General features: G+C 39.5%; 2 protein-coding genes across 4 annotated transcripts; both read right to left on the reverse strand.

Moving 5' to 3' along the window:
- Positions 1-1,643: 1,643 nt before the first annotated feature.
- Positions 1,644-2,627, reverse strand: LOC120551606 (P2Y purinoceptor 13-like). Its single transcript, XM_039789095.1, has one exon. The coding sequence runs from the start codon at positions 2,625-2,627 to the stop codon at positions 1,644-1,646; it is 984 nt and encodes a 327-aa protein (XP_039645029.1).
- Positions 2,628-4,375: 1,748 nt separating this feature from the next.
- LOC120554075 (P2Y purinoceptor 12-like) lies at positions 4,376-9,159 on the reverse strand. Of its 3 annotated transcripts, none has more exons than XM_039792683.1 (4): positions 9,029-9,159; positions 8,874-8,938; positions 8,206-8,475; positions 4,376-6,071 (listed from the first exon to the last, which is right to left on the reverse strand). In XM_039792683.1, exons 2-4 carry the CDS (start codon positions 8,895-8,897, stop codon positions 5,250-5,252), a joined length of 1,116 nt encoding a protein of 371 aa, XP_039648617.1. In that variant the 5' UTR covers positions 8,898-8,938; positions 9,029-9,159; the 3' UTR covers positions 4,376-5,249. The 3 variants fall into 3 exon arrangements, with proteins under 3 accessions (XP_039648617.1, XP_039648612.1, XP_039648625.1); XM_039792678.1 differs by having other exon boundaries at positions 8,838-8,938; XM_039792691.1 differs by lacking the exon at positions 8,874-8,938 and having other exon boundaries at positions 9,029-9,158.
- Positions 9,160-14,868: the final 5,709 nt, after the last annotated feature.

Below are 14,868 nucleotides of genomic sequence, written 5' to 3' on the forward strand. Positions count from 1 at the left end.
AACAGACGTCATACACCCAGCCCGCAGTGTAAACACCAATGGGCAGGCATTGGATGGAGTGAACGTTGGGATTGAGGGGGCAGCGTGCTTGGCCTGCACATGAACCTCGATATCACCATCTCTGTCTCACCTTTACAATGGAGCTGGAAGCATTTATGTTTTGTCCTGATCTCTCCTGCCTGTCTAATGTCATTAGCACACCAAATGTTCCTGGTATTGACATGCCCTTGGCTCTGAGCATCATTTGGAAGACCAAATACACATCATTGCCTCCACACTCACCATCAGTGTGTTGTTTGTTGCTGGCAGAAGAAAATAAACCTCGAGAAACTTCTTCGATTAAAAAAGCAGAGTCATTTTCTCTCTTGTTTGTGCTCCTTGTTTGTTTTGTTTTTAATCTTTGTTACTTAGGGTAATATTCCTTTTTTGATTGACTAAATTGCTTGCTTGATCGCACCAGTTTCTGCAAGAATTATAGAGCTGATTCGGCAGCGAGTGGCACACTGGCATCATCATCAGGGTGGCCTACCAAAATGTCCCACAGGCTACACTGGAGTTTTTTGTCTACTTAAACAAAGGAAGTGCAATAGCTGCCAAGAGGATTTATTGTATAAGGGGGGGGGGTCAAATTAATCAAAAATCTTTGGTATACTGTATGATAATAGTGACCGGAATTTTTCTTGGAGTGTAGTATTGTGGTGACTTACAAAGTGGGTGTATTAACTTTAAAAAAAAATTATTTAACTTGTTGATATTTACAATAAAACAATAAACACATAGTTCATTACTTAGAGAGTAAATATGAGATCATTTAATGAGACGATGAAGAACAGAATACAATAAGCCATTTTTAGCCCTTGAAATAATAGGCCAACACTTTGTAGGATGCGTTTATTGTTCTTTTGTGCAGCCAAAAAATATACTTTGAACCAAGTCCCCATTTCCACTCGCTTATAATTGTTTATGTAAAAAAATTTAATAATGATGGAGGGGATAATCTACATATTCTAAACTTTACTTTGTCATGTAAATTCCCCCTTAAAATATTGTTGTCACCCAGTTATATCATTACACAGACAATATGCAGTGACCCAACACAAAAAAACTAAACAAAGGACAACTTCAAACTCAAATGTATTGATATAGGTCTCACAATAACACTCACTCAGAAATAAATACATATATCCATGGATACATACATGCAGTACACTGTATGTGCATAAAAGACACACAGCTCTAAGCCAGGACCACTGAGATTTAACATTCATTTGTGTGTTGTTTTGTGTTGTGGGTCAAACCCACCTAAGTTAGAATAGAATAATACATGTGGTGTATTTATCCTGGTGTATGTTTTGCAATAAAATTGACATCGTGTTTATCATATGTTGTATTTGTATATGTTTCTTCTTTTTGTCTCTAAATGGACCTATAGCTAGATGTTAATTGCCATTAGGCCACTAGAGGGCAGTACAAAATAACATTTAAAGATCAAAAGTTGCTGTCAGACCACACTGCTAAGGTTCTCTCACTTCCATAAAATAAACTAATATAAAAAACCCAACAGCCTCATTTGTGACGAAGAACATCTTATTTATCTCAAACTTCTTAAACGTACTTATTTTGATGACTGATATTTCTCCTTCCTACTGTGAAACATTCTCATTTTGACCTGAATATAACCCGACACAGATCCCTCTAGCTTTCATCATATCAACCAGTTTTTCTCTGACCTCCCTGCATAGGTAGATGGAGACAAGAGGGTCCAGGCAGGCGTTAGTGGCGGAGAGCCACAGGACCAATTTATACATTATTGTCACCCACATTTCCATGCACATGTCTGCAGTTTTATACAGTGTGAATGGAACACGCATCACGTGGAGAGGCACAAAACACACAAAAAACACAAGAAGGATCAGGAAGACTCGTAGCTTGGTCCTCTGCTTTCCGTGGCTGTTGTTGCTCCCAGAGTTTCTGAAGGACTGCAGGACTTTCAGGGTGATGCAGATGTAGCAAAACCCAATCACGATGCTGACAAGCCAGAAAAGACTCTCCATAGCTAGAGCCACAAACTTGTGAAAAGCCACACCTGTTGGACCCTTCAGGGACATACAGAAATCGCCTGTTATATTAACAGGATGCTGGTCTGTTAGAATGATAGTTGGGATGGCTGTACTGCCAAATACCCCCACCCAAACCACGGTGGACATTACAAGACTGAGGACCACGTTTTGTCCCAACAACATTCCGCATGGTCTAACAATTTTGAAGAAGCGGTCAAGGCTGATCAGACCCAATAAAGTAATACTTGTGTACATACTGCAGTAGAAAAGGACACTAGAGTAACGGCAGTTGAACGCCCTTAACCCAGCTGCTGCTCCGGGCAGCATGCTGGCTGCCATCGGCGGGAGCGTCAGGGTCATGAGCAGGTCAGCAGCCACCAGGTTTTTGAGATAAACTATGAAGGTGGAGGTGGACGGGAGATGCAGAGACACCCACGCTGCTACCCCGTTGAGCAGTAGCGCAACGGGGAACAAGAAGAAGTAAAGGTACGAGACGGCCACGTCTATGGTCACAGTGCTGGAAGAAGCACAGCCAGAGGAGGAGGGTTGTGTGTTGTTGGACACCATCATGAAATCTGAAAAAAACAAAAACATTCAGATGTCAAAGAAAAACTTGTTTTGCCTATTTTTGTTTTCATCCAGAACTGGTTTACACCTGCGATCAGATCGTGGGATTGAAAATTAGCAGTGAGTCCTTTAGGCCCTGTAGACCACACCCACATCCAGATATTTTGCTTTTGATTCACATTCACATTTACATTCACATTAAAAGTGAAATAAGCAGTTTCGATCAATGGTGCATTGGCACGAGTTTAGTGATTTGAGAAAATAACATCCAGTTTTAGGGCAGAGGGGTTTCAGAGTAAACGATTGGACTGAGGGAAGGGCCAGGGGGCTGAGTTTGACTGGAATTGGCCCCTGCCCATGACTTGTTTGAGACTGAGGCTTACAACTGCTTTAAATGTTTCCTTCTTGCCCCGTTGGACCTGATTTGCATTGGTCATTATAGTTTAAAAGACAATTGTTACTATGACTTGGTTTTACATGCTCAACTAGAGCATTTGAATACATCCCGGACACTAAACCTGACACTTGCACTTTTAACACTGACTGACTGAAAGTTATGCAATTGTTGGATTTGTTTTCACCATACTAAATACTAGAGCAAAATAAACCTGGCTTGTATATATTTTTTTTCATTACATGTACATATACTACACAGAATTGCCAACTTTTAGAGACTGGTATTGAGTCACAGTCCCTTCTTCCCAATAGATTTGTGTCTTTAATCTGTCTCCTTTGTAATTGGTTTAGAGTTAATAAGTGTTATCGGTAAGAGTTTTACCTGGATTCACCTCAGCAGTGTATTCAGTGTCTATATTTTGTATGCTATGTGCTCATTTGTGCAGTTCAATGTAGATTGATATTAAGCAATACGCTTTTATATACAATTTTATAGGACTATTATATATTTACGTTAATAATAACTAAAAAGTCCAAAATCATTACCAAATGTGTTAATTTTAAGATATTTCTCCCCCCATCTACAGAAAGATCACAGTTTACTGGTGCTCGAGGCCATTACACCTTAAGAAAGTTCCCCGACCAGGCCCAATTACTGTCTCTCACGATAGATACAGTTAAGTAAATCACACTTAAGGGATGCTAAGCTGTGCTCATGCATGTTCATGTTCAATCAATCATTCTAAATCACACAGACTATACTTCTAACCAATAAGAAAGTGTGTTTCTCTAATCCCCTCTCACTCTAATCTGGGCTTTTGTTTCCCCCCAAAAGGTGTGAAACAAAACATAACATGAAGTCACTCACCAGCAATGTTTATCTCCTTCACTTCAAACTGCCACAAGATATATCACCAAAGTCAGCCTTTGTCTGCCTCTTCAGGCAGAGCGATGCAAATCTATGAATAGTGAGCGGCTGTGGGGGCGATGGAGGATTCAAATAACATAGATTGTGGTAAGCTTTGTGTTTTTAGGCGACACTGAGGTCATTTCTCTATTTGAAACATCAAATCCAGGTTGCTTTTATTTCTACTGGTTTCAACATGGCTGAAAAGATAAGTCGTTATGGTCTTTTTACCAGCGCAATGATACAACAGTGATCATTTAGTGAAAATGTAGCTTGCAATCGTTTTGTTTTACCTTAGTCACACATGTGGATTGATAAACTTGACAATAGCAAGCTCAAATACTTATTTATTTATATTATTATAGTGGATTTCAGGATTTATAATTCCTTGGCCAGAGCCATATGGTTAATGGTTAACATTCTGAAATGATACAAGTGCTTGGAGTTCAAAAAGCGTATTTATTTTTTCTCCAAAGGACTATACAGTACATTCTCAGTGAGAAGTAGATACTGGCTGAGCGAGCCATATAGGGTTTAATATTTTAATGTGAAAAGTGCCAATCACATAGTATGGCCCAAACCACAGGCATACACAACAAATAACAAAACTGTCAATACTTCCTTTATTATTGTTTTCTGATGCATGTAACCTTCTTTTTTTCTTCTTTTGGCTATGTGGTTGCAACAGAAGGCAATAACCGTACACACAACTCATTCATTTGGAAACCACCCATATTTCTTACTTACTTACTTACTTCCTATAGATGAGGATCATTGTTAGCAGCAAAACTGAACGACAATAAATCACAAATGTAGACATAATGTTTCATGCACATAACAACAATAAAAGATCACTTTGTATTGTCAGGAGATTATTTGCAAGTCTTAAGGGTTATTACACAGTTGGATGTAGATTTAGTTTCAGTTTGTAAATGAATGCATCACATTAGATTAGTGGCTATGAAAAGAATAGAAGAGGAACTTCATGCTATTCGTGTTATTAGGTGGAATGAAGAACCGAAAGAAAAACAAAGAAAACAAGCCAGTTCTCAGGTCTGGCACGGTTTGTTTTTCACAGACAATAAAATGTTGAAAGGACAGGTTTTTAAAGGGATGGTAATAATATTGTGACAATCAACATGTTGATTAGAACAAATGACAGAAAATAGATCAACGTGTCAGTCAACCACTGTATTTCTCGAAATGTTTTGTCAAAAAGCTGAATTTAGATTTGATCCTATTCTTAAAAACAGGACATCATCACAGAATGTGCACATTCAGATACCACATTACAAGCGTCTTTATCATGCCCTGTGATTTTATGCACAGGCTGAAGAGTTTCTGAGAGCGTTGCTGCCTGTGTCCGTGTCTGACCCTCTCCCCGTTAGCCTGCTACAGGTACCAGGAGGCAGCTGCAGGGTCTTGAACAGAGTGGTCCTGAAGGATTTACAGAGGAAGAAGTAGATGAGAGGGTCCAGAACAGAGTTTAAAGACGACAGGAAGAGCGTACTTTCCTTGAGCTGAAAGAAGAAGAGTTTGAGTTTGCAATCAAAAAGAACCCTTTGGGTCTGGCTCAGGGTGTACGGCACACGGGCAAAGTGAAATGGCACAAAGCACACAAAGAACACAGCCAGAACCAGGAACACATTTGCATTCATTTTTCTTTTGGCCTGGTGGGGTTTCTGAGTTGATTCCCCCGATACGGTCCCTCCAGCGCTGCGGGCGTAGGATCTGTACAGCTCTTTGGTGATTAGAGTGTAGCATACTATCACAGTCACAAGGTTGCTCCAGAAAATCACTTGACAGACATGATTTACCACCTCATGCCAGTACAGCCCACCCTCTGTCTTCAGGTTGCTGCACTTGAAATATGGAGACGTTGGGGTTTTACGTGTCAGGATCACATTGGGCAGAGACAGAACCAGAAGAAAGGTCCAGATGGCTCCGGAAAGGAGTTTGCGACGGGCCAACCGGGCTGCAGTAGTCCCCCTAAAGGGCGTGAGGGTTTTTCTGCAGCGATCGATGCTGATGAGGCCGAAGAATAGGATGCTGATGTACATCGTGAGGTAGAAGAGCACTGAGGAGACCCGACACACGAATATGCGCAGCCCAGTGGAAGCCAGGTTGGAGTCTGATAGCACCTGCAGAAACACAACAGTAACAAGACTGAACACTTGCAGGACACTTACTTTATCTTTTAAGCTGCAGGGCATCTGGCACACGATCCGTTTATTAACTCATTATTAACATTTACAAATGCAGACTTGTCAAATTATTGTAAACAACACATTTATAACTGCAGATGACGTTTTGCTAATGGCTTATTAGGAACTGAGAAACTCCTGACCCTTAAAGCTATAGTGCGTAGTTTCTGTTGCCCCCATGAGGAATTAGTAATAAGTAATAAGTTATGACAACAACACTGTCGCCGCGTCCACATGACACAAGCCTTCCGTGATCGCGCCCCCAGCCCCACCCCTCCTCCACGCAGTTGCTTGTAGCCAAGGCGGACACGGAGGATTAAAAAAACATGATGGAGGGCGCCCAGGTAGCTCAATTGGTAGAGCGGGCGCCCATATATGGAGGTTTACTCCTCGACGCAGCGGGCCCGGAGTTCGACTCCGACCTGCAGCCCTTTGCTGCATGTCATTCCCCCCCTCTCTCTCCCCTTTCATGTCTTCAGCTGTCCTGTAAAAATAAAGGCTGAAAATTCCCCCAAAAAATCTTTAAAAAAAACACTCTTCGGACTCTTCAGAAGAGGTAATTATCGTCACTGGAGCTTCTGCGAGGGGAAAGTCACCGGACGACGCGATCTTCTGAACATAGCCATACTGAGAAATACAGGGAGAGATGTGTGGAGCTGATAGTCTTAATTAGCTTTGTAGAAGGGCTGCTCAATATGAGGTAAATATGCAATAACGTTGTTGAATAAAGCGATAAAGGTATTACTTGCGATTATTTTGATTAACAGATATTAAAGTGTTTCTTACTTTTGCCTTTCTGCTGTTTACAGTGTTCCTCTAAAATACAACAAATGACTTGTTGAATTTAAAACAAATGAAAGGAAATCATTTCTTCTATGTCTTCTATGGAACAAATTGAACATTGAATTAAATATAAACTGGAACCTCAAAAAAAGAGAATGAGTTACATTTTAAAGTGCAGTTTTCTACTGCTTTTTTCTTTCAGCTATAACACAAAACATCACTGAGTGGCTTGTGCAATGTGTTGCAGTCTTTCGCGGTTTGTATGTTGCACCAGTTGATATTGCGATGACGATAAAAAATCAATATATTGTGCAGCCCTACTTAGTAGCAACTAATTTGGCAATGGTTCGAATGTAACGGACGTTCATTAACATCAAAAAGTTACGCACTAAAGCTTTTAATTACGACTATCAACATGTGCAACTGTAACTGCAATATGTATGTTTAATACCCTTTGTTAATGGATTATTTACATTTATAACTGCAGACTGAATGCTTTATTAGAAGAGAGAAACTCATGAGCATTTATTAATGAAGTGAATATGAATGACTACCAAAATGTTGTAAATGACCTATTACTAATGTATTAGACATGGTTTGATAACCATTCATTTGGCCATTAGTTACAACTAATAAACCATTTAAAAGTCTGTGGGACCCGTTTTCAATGTTTGCTAAAAGAAAAATGATGCTATTTCTTACTTCTTCTAACTCAAACTCACTGGCCTTGGCTCATTTTCTGTGAAGAACATAACAAATAACTTATTTTCAATGACTGCACATGGTACACTCCCAACCCCACCCTACACATAACTATTACATATGAGGTGTTCGGGTCTACTGGACCCGAGTGTATTTAAATGTAGGTGCTATGAAACTATGTTTGTCTTTCTGCACCTGCTATTCCAACACAAAGTTACAAAATTGTTACATTTCAAGCACTTTCCCCTGTTCTGATTAAGTTCTAAGAAGTAAGCACCAATAATGATCAAAAATCTTGTTTCTATTGTTTTTTAACCTTTTATATAATTGAATTTCCTTGTTTTCTCACAAAAAAAGAAAATGATCATATGATCATAAATGTGATCTCACAGGGGTAAATGGCAAATATCAACCATAAATGATGTATATATCATTGGTAATTGAGCTAAAGTAAACACGTAAAGTATTTTTACATAAATTGTTATGGCTGTATTGATTTAAAAGCCTAATAATGTGGTGGGTCCACCAGACCCGGGTTAAAGTGTGCCTCATACCGTTAAGTAATTGGAACCAGTTAAACCCTTACCTTGAAAGGGAAGGTGAACGTCATGATGACATCCGCGACCACAATATTCTTCAGGTATATAATGAAGTGCGACTTGGAGGGGATGCGAAAAAACACCCAAACAGCCACGGCGTTGAGCAGCAGCCCCACCAGGAAGAGAAAGGAGTAGAGAACAGGAAAAACCACCGTCTTCAAAACGTTGTCACGGGAACAAGTGCTGCCGTTGGTGTGGCTGTGATTGCCGGGGAACAGGGACAGGGGCCAAGTTGTGTTTCTCTCCATGAGGGCCATCTTAAAAATACAAGAAAACAAGTTGTTCTCAGTAGCTTCTAAAAAATTGCTTCAAGCAAAAAACAAACACAAGTACCAACAGCACTTGCTAGGTCATGTTTGTAAATGAGAAGTTGTTCTCAAACAGTTTACCTGGATAAATAACGGTTAAATAATAAAAAAAAAAAACTTGAACCAGCAAAGTTAAGTCTGATACTCTCCCAGAATCCCTTTGTCATGAGTCAGTGAGTCATTCTAACCCTAACCACTATACAAAATAACATCCAAGATAACAGCCTTGCAATTTGGCAGATACAGTGTGTTGAATGTTGAATTTATGTTGAGATGTGTCATAACATAAAAAAACACTGAATGACACTAACCCTTCCTAAAAGCAGTATTTTGTGCTGTTTGATTACATTCACAGAAGATCTGGTTTTCATGTCTCTATGCAAACTGCCTTTGAAATAAATCAGTAGTCGGCCTAAAATCAAAGAAACACAATATGTTAGTATATGCTGCACATCTTTCCTAATTTAATATAATAAATACAATTCAATGCTTTGAAACTAACCTGTTAACTTTGCTGATATGTGTCAGTAAAGTCTCATCAAAATCCCAGTGCAGTTCTTCTTCTTCCTCTCTTATCTGTATTCTGAACAAAAGTGATCTGACACTGACTGGTCTTGGCAAAACAATTTCAATGTTTCAGACGTGTGTGTGTGTGTGTGTGTGTGTGTGATACAAGAGTCACAGGAAGACTTTCTCTTTTCCTTCTCCTTTCTCCGTCCTGTCACGAGGAAAGGCTGCAGACTACATTTCTAGATCTATTTTAACACACACTAAGACTTCAGATCATTACAGGGGTATTAATTGGCCCCAGAGGGCAATTACTTTGCCACAGATGAACACTCAGTTAAACACATGCAGGAGACATCCCATAAACAATATTTTATGGTGGACTCTCTAATATTAAGAAGTTGTTTGGAATAAAGTGTTAAGATGCCATGAATATGTGACCCCTCACCAAGTGTGATACAAGCTTATGTGCTTCCTCTTATTCACTTTTTTTTACTTTTGGTAACAATTGTGTAATCTCCACAGCTTCTGCATTATTTTATAGTTTTCTTAAATGACTGATGATGTATTCCTGTACTCAAAATCACTTTATACATGTTTAAAGAATCATAAAATACACATAAAATACATATATACATAAAATAATTTGGTTGTCCGTACATTTTTCTTATTATTGGATAATTGCAATCACTGGATGAAGGTACTGTAAGTCATACTAACCTGTAATTTGATCAATTTAAACCTGCTTAATTGTAATGTGATGTGCTGTTTTTAGATATCCAAAAAGAGGGAAAACTACCAAGTCAGGGTTATGCAAGACAAAAAGGATTTGTCACATCATGAGTCATTAAAAACATCCTTTTCTTTTTATTTTCTATGCCAGCTTCTTCCTCTGCAGTGCAAGTGATCTGCAGCCTATCCCAGCATGCACTGGGCACAAAGCAAGAAAACACTTGGGGACAGCCTCATTTGACCAACACATAGCATAGATAACACTTTATCATATCAAATATCAATATCATGCAATTTTTTTAAAAACAAACAGCTTGGAAGTATATGGCTGTAAAACCTTCTGTTCCAAGGTGGAAAAAATATGAAACTGTTTGGCAGATGCTTTACTGATATAAAACTTTCCCATTGCTCACAATCCCCGTTCAGATTTTTAACCCTCTGCCTTACCAGGTCATGTTGGGATCTCTAAGGCATGGTCCATGTTGCGAAACAGACATGTGTTCCCATTTTAGCAGTTTCACCCTCCAACCTTCTGCTCTGGAGACAGAGCATGAAGAAACTTCCCCAAATTGTTGTCTGTTATCACGTATAGCAGCCACAGTCCTCAAGTCTTCCAGAGAAACATCATGATGACATACAAACAAAGCCAAACGGATTTCATGCAGCAGGTTTCATGCATAGCCTAATCTTGTTTGTAAAGACGCACTGGCGTATTGCTGTAGCTATCAAAATGGTTTTGTGCGTCACATCAACCATCCCCTGTGGGTGGATTATTGCTGCAAAATAGTGTCGGGAAGTTTGGGGGCCTCTGTATAACCGGTTCCAGCCTGTTTAAATATATCAAATGCGCGATGGTGTTTTAAGCCCCCCAACGTCTCCTTCCAGGCAGCGCTGCGACCGTTGACTTCAAGGCACCTAACCCTAAAAAGTGTGGCACTTTTTACCTTTTAAAGCACATTTAAACACAGCACTTATTACTAATTTTTAATGGTATTTGTTTTAACCTCAAGTAATTCAGACAGTATTTTAGACCCTTTAAATGTTTTCCTTCTAATTTCTGAAGATAAATAATATGTTTTTAATATTGGGATAGAATTTATTTTGTATTGCGACGCCGGGCTATTTATTTACATAACTATATAACTATATATATATATATATTTATTTATTTATTTATTTTTATTTTAAATTATTTATTTTGTAATGTCTCTAGGAGAGAGACCGGGGCAGTTGGGGAGGTGACCTTTTATTTAAAGGTTTAATCTTCCGCTGTCCATCCTGTTCAGTGGTTCTTTTAACCTGCTTTTAATATCTGGTCTTCTTTTAAACAGCTTTTATACAACCGAACCCGGCTTTTTAAGGAGGACTTTAAGTGTTGTATTCACACCAGTGGTCCCCTTGTGCCCGTGCCCCTCGCAGCACCCATCCTGGGTGCTGCGTTTTAACCTAAACCTAACCCTAACCATAACCATTGCCTAATCCTAGTGCCTTCCAGGCAGGAAGAGAGACGTTGGGGGCTTAAAACACCGATAAACATATCAAATATTTCTAAATTTGGAGTATTGTGGGGCACACTGATGTGGGAATCAAGTAGAAGTAAAACAATGCGTGCTTAATTATTCTCCCAAAATATTAAGCTGCAGGCAACATAAAGCTGATCAATTATTAAAATCAATAAGTGTTTTATTACTTTTGTAGTAAAACTATGTTGTAAAACTATGTTGACACTACGTGTGTATTATTTTTACAGTACATTTATCAGCTCGTAAGCATGTGGCTTCACAACAGTATCGGAAAAATGACCTGGAGTTAATACCATTTAAATTAATATGCAAAATAAATATTAACACAGGCACTGATAGTCCAGCCGAATCGACTCACAAAAAAGCATGGAGTCTGGGTGTGTCACAGGATTAATAATACACATTGTTATTGCACTGTGAGCTCGAAATGTTAAAGCAGAAGACAATTGAACTGTGGGATAGAATATGATAGGAAGAAACATTAGTTAATGGAATATCAAAGTCAAATTTGAAAGCATTTTGTCAATTAATTTAAAATATAATGCATTTAGTCAGAATGTAAATGTAGAATAATAGAGAGATATAATCATTAGTTTGCCCATTTATTGATGGTTTTATGACATTAAACGGCACTGTTAAACACTACTGTGCTGTCAGTGCTTTGTTGTGCTGTGTTCTTTTTCAGAATATTATACTACATGGTGGTCAGATGTGTGGTGGGTTTCCTTATGAAGATATGACCCAGGTTGTGTTTTAGTTCACTTTTCGTAGTGGAGGTTTCACAACCGCTGTTTGTTTTCTAAAATGTTGTTATTTTAGGAATTGAGGACCAATTTTCTGCACACGTTGGTATCTATTTCTCTCCTCATCACACGACCATGATGGCCTTGTGCCCTTCAGTCTACGGAGTGCCAGTTAACATGGCAATGCTGCAACTTCCTGTGTCTGGTGCAAGATTGGCAAAGTCGGCAGCATTCACTTCCTTCACAGATGCTTATCCAAATGTCTTTGTACGTTTGCATCCTGATGTATTTTTTTTTTTGTCACATGTATAGCTCAGCCTAAATTCAGTCATATTCACTGTGCCTATGGCCGATTTCCCAATCCTTTAAATTCACATGCAGTCATGTTTCCCGCAGCTGAGATCTCAGCACATCTGGCTCTAATCAAGACTGTGTCAAGCAGACACTCCTGGAAAGAACTCGACAGCTACACTTGCTGCTTTTCACACTAGTCTATATGCGTGTTTTTCTGCTCCCCTTTCTACTTTACTCTCTTTCTTTTGCTTCTATTCCTTGTCGAATGTCTGTTCACCTCAGGTCTGACATGAGTTGGTTTTCTTCTGTGTCCTGTGTTTCCTTTGGTAATTAGGCTCTTAAATCACAGAGTTCTCCAGGACAAGGGCCATTGTGTAATCCTACCTCTTGTATTGATGTTTTAAATTTACATGAATCATTTACACAAAGCATAATCAAATAGTGTGTGAATGCACAGTTGCAGACACAGGCAAAGCTGCACTACATGCACACACGCAGTAATCCCTCTCAGACAGACAGGAAGAAGGGAATGAGGGGAGGAAATAAAAACGTAACACAAGACTTGACTGAATTTCCATTTGAACTCCTCTGAGCCTCCTCAACACCCCCTGCTATACACACACACACACACACACACGCTTTTCCCTCTCTGTAAGTGCAGTACTTTTCTCACCTCCCATGTCACCCCTTGACCTTTAAGTCACCACTTTTATTTTCTGCCAACCCCAGACCACAAGCCTGCCTCAAGACAGCTACCGTCTGGCCCTTTTCTTTCACCCTGTGGCAAAGATGAAGCTGGAGAGTGAAGGGGGGAACACTTAATTTCCTCTCTGCATGTGGGGTATTGCCTTTATTAGCCCTGCTTCGAGCAAAAATACCACGTCTTTACATGGCCTTTGGAGTTTTTTTTTTTATCACAACAGTGAGTATGAGGTTAGGAAAAAGATAATGGAAAGAAACCCTGGTGTATGAGGGCAAACATCAAGCTAATAACAGACACAGAGCTGTAACAGCTGTGCTCTGAAAAGCCTGGTTGATGTGGCTGAACTGTGACCCCTGACCCTCACAAACGGTGGATGGTTGATCATGTTGTCATTGTGACAAGTAAGACGTAAGACAGGAACTTCTTACCACATAGAGAGAGAGAGAAAAAAATATATATATATCCAGGGTGGTCCTTGCTTGTGGTTTGTTTGTGACTGTCTTTGTCTTTATGTATGAATGTTAACGTGTATACATTTCCATTGGCAGGCTTTCAAATTAGCTTCCACTTGCATCATTGAAATGTGTGGGCCACACTTCGTTTTGACAGTGTAGGGTTTCTTTGGCTACTGCTGCTGGTGTGCTGTTCAGTGTAGGTTCCAGCGGGTCTGCCTCCCATATGGTTATACAAATCTAAAGTGGCTCATATGGAAGGGGAGAGATAGGTATAACTAAAAATAGTGTGAGCTACAGTATTTCTAGCTTTTATTGAGGATGAAACCACATTTGCTGTCATGCACCATAGGCTGTAAAGCATAATTCCACACTGATGATAAAATTGTATTGAAATGGTCTATTTGTCCTGCTATAGCTGCTAGTTTTATTTCTTCAGGAGCTTTGTGAGGGCTCTACATTGGTAACTGCTGACTTAAGTACATTCCCTCATTTCTCATGAGCCCCATGTGTCCAGTATGGGTGTGTTGACCGTCTGCATCAAAACTGTGTGCGCGCTCACACACACACACACACACACCCACGAACATCAGTGGGTCCAATTGGCTCCTGGGCTTTAGTTTCTACCGGTGAATGATGTAGTTGGTTCCATCCTGAGCTCCAGTTTGTTGCTCACATTTTTTCCTAGCAACTGCTTTTGTTTGGGTATTGCTACAAATCATTGCTCGTCTCTTGGATCTGTATAATTCATAGGTGAATGACCTACTACCTGGCTTCCACAAGTGATTTTTCTTTTTACAAATGCATCCCTTTAGACTTACATAAGATTTAATGGTCATTTTGTTTACCGTATGCATATAAGTTTAATACAAACTTTTGTCATTTCACAAAAATGTTAGTTGTACTATATTTTTACACTAAATATAATAAATAGGGCTTATCACGGTCCCCCTAGCTGTAGATAGGTGGGCCAACGCATTTTTGTGCATGCATTGTTTTAGTCCGGTGCAACGCCGGCAGCGCCGCCGCTAGTCAGCTTAGCGTAGTGAATGGAATCCTATGTTGCATGTAGCATGTTGTGAGTAAAAGTGAGCCAACAAAAGACAAAAAACAACCTAATTACTTGCACTGAGACAAAAAATGCGTTGGCCTACCTATCTACAGCCAGGGTAGACCGTGATAAGCCCTATTTCAACAAACGGTGGCGTATTCCTTTAACATTGGATCAAATCACTATATGTAATAAGAAAAGTGTTGCACATAGTGACAAACCCACAACTATCACCCAATCTTACAGTTGTTTTTTTGTGTTTTTCCGCATCTTTCTGCTTATTCATTTGGTTGTACAGTCCATAACTTTACTGTTTTGGTGTACTCTCACTGCTCTC

Source organism: Perca fluviatilis, chromosome 2 (genome assembly GCF_010015445.1).
Source record: "Perca fluviatilis chromosome 2, GENO_Pfluv_1.0, whole genome shotgun sequence".
In the NCBI taxonomy this organism is placed as follows: domain Eukaryota; kingdom Metazoa; phylum Chordata; class Actinopteri; order Perciformes; family Percidae; genus Perca; species Perca fluviatilis.

Excerpts from the sequence above, each read along its gene's own strand:
- LOC120551606 (XM_039789095.1), bottom strand. The coding sequence starts at position 2,627 with ATGGTGTCCAACAACACACAACCCTCCTCCTCTGGCTGTGCTTCTTCC.
- LOC120554075 (XM_039792678.1), bottom strand. The coding sequence starts at position 8,897 with ATGAAAACCAGATCTTCTGTGAATGTAATCAAACAGCACAAAATACTG. Across the intron at positions 8,476-8,837 it reads AAATACTGCTTTTAGGAAGG|ATGGCCCTCATGGAGAGAAA; the intron begins GTTAGTGTCATT and ends TGTATTTTTAAG. Across the intron at positions 6,072-8,205 it reads CGTTCACCTTCCCTTTCAAG|GTGCTATCAGACTCCAACCT; the intron begins GTAAGGGTTTAA and ends GTGTTTCTGCAG.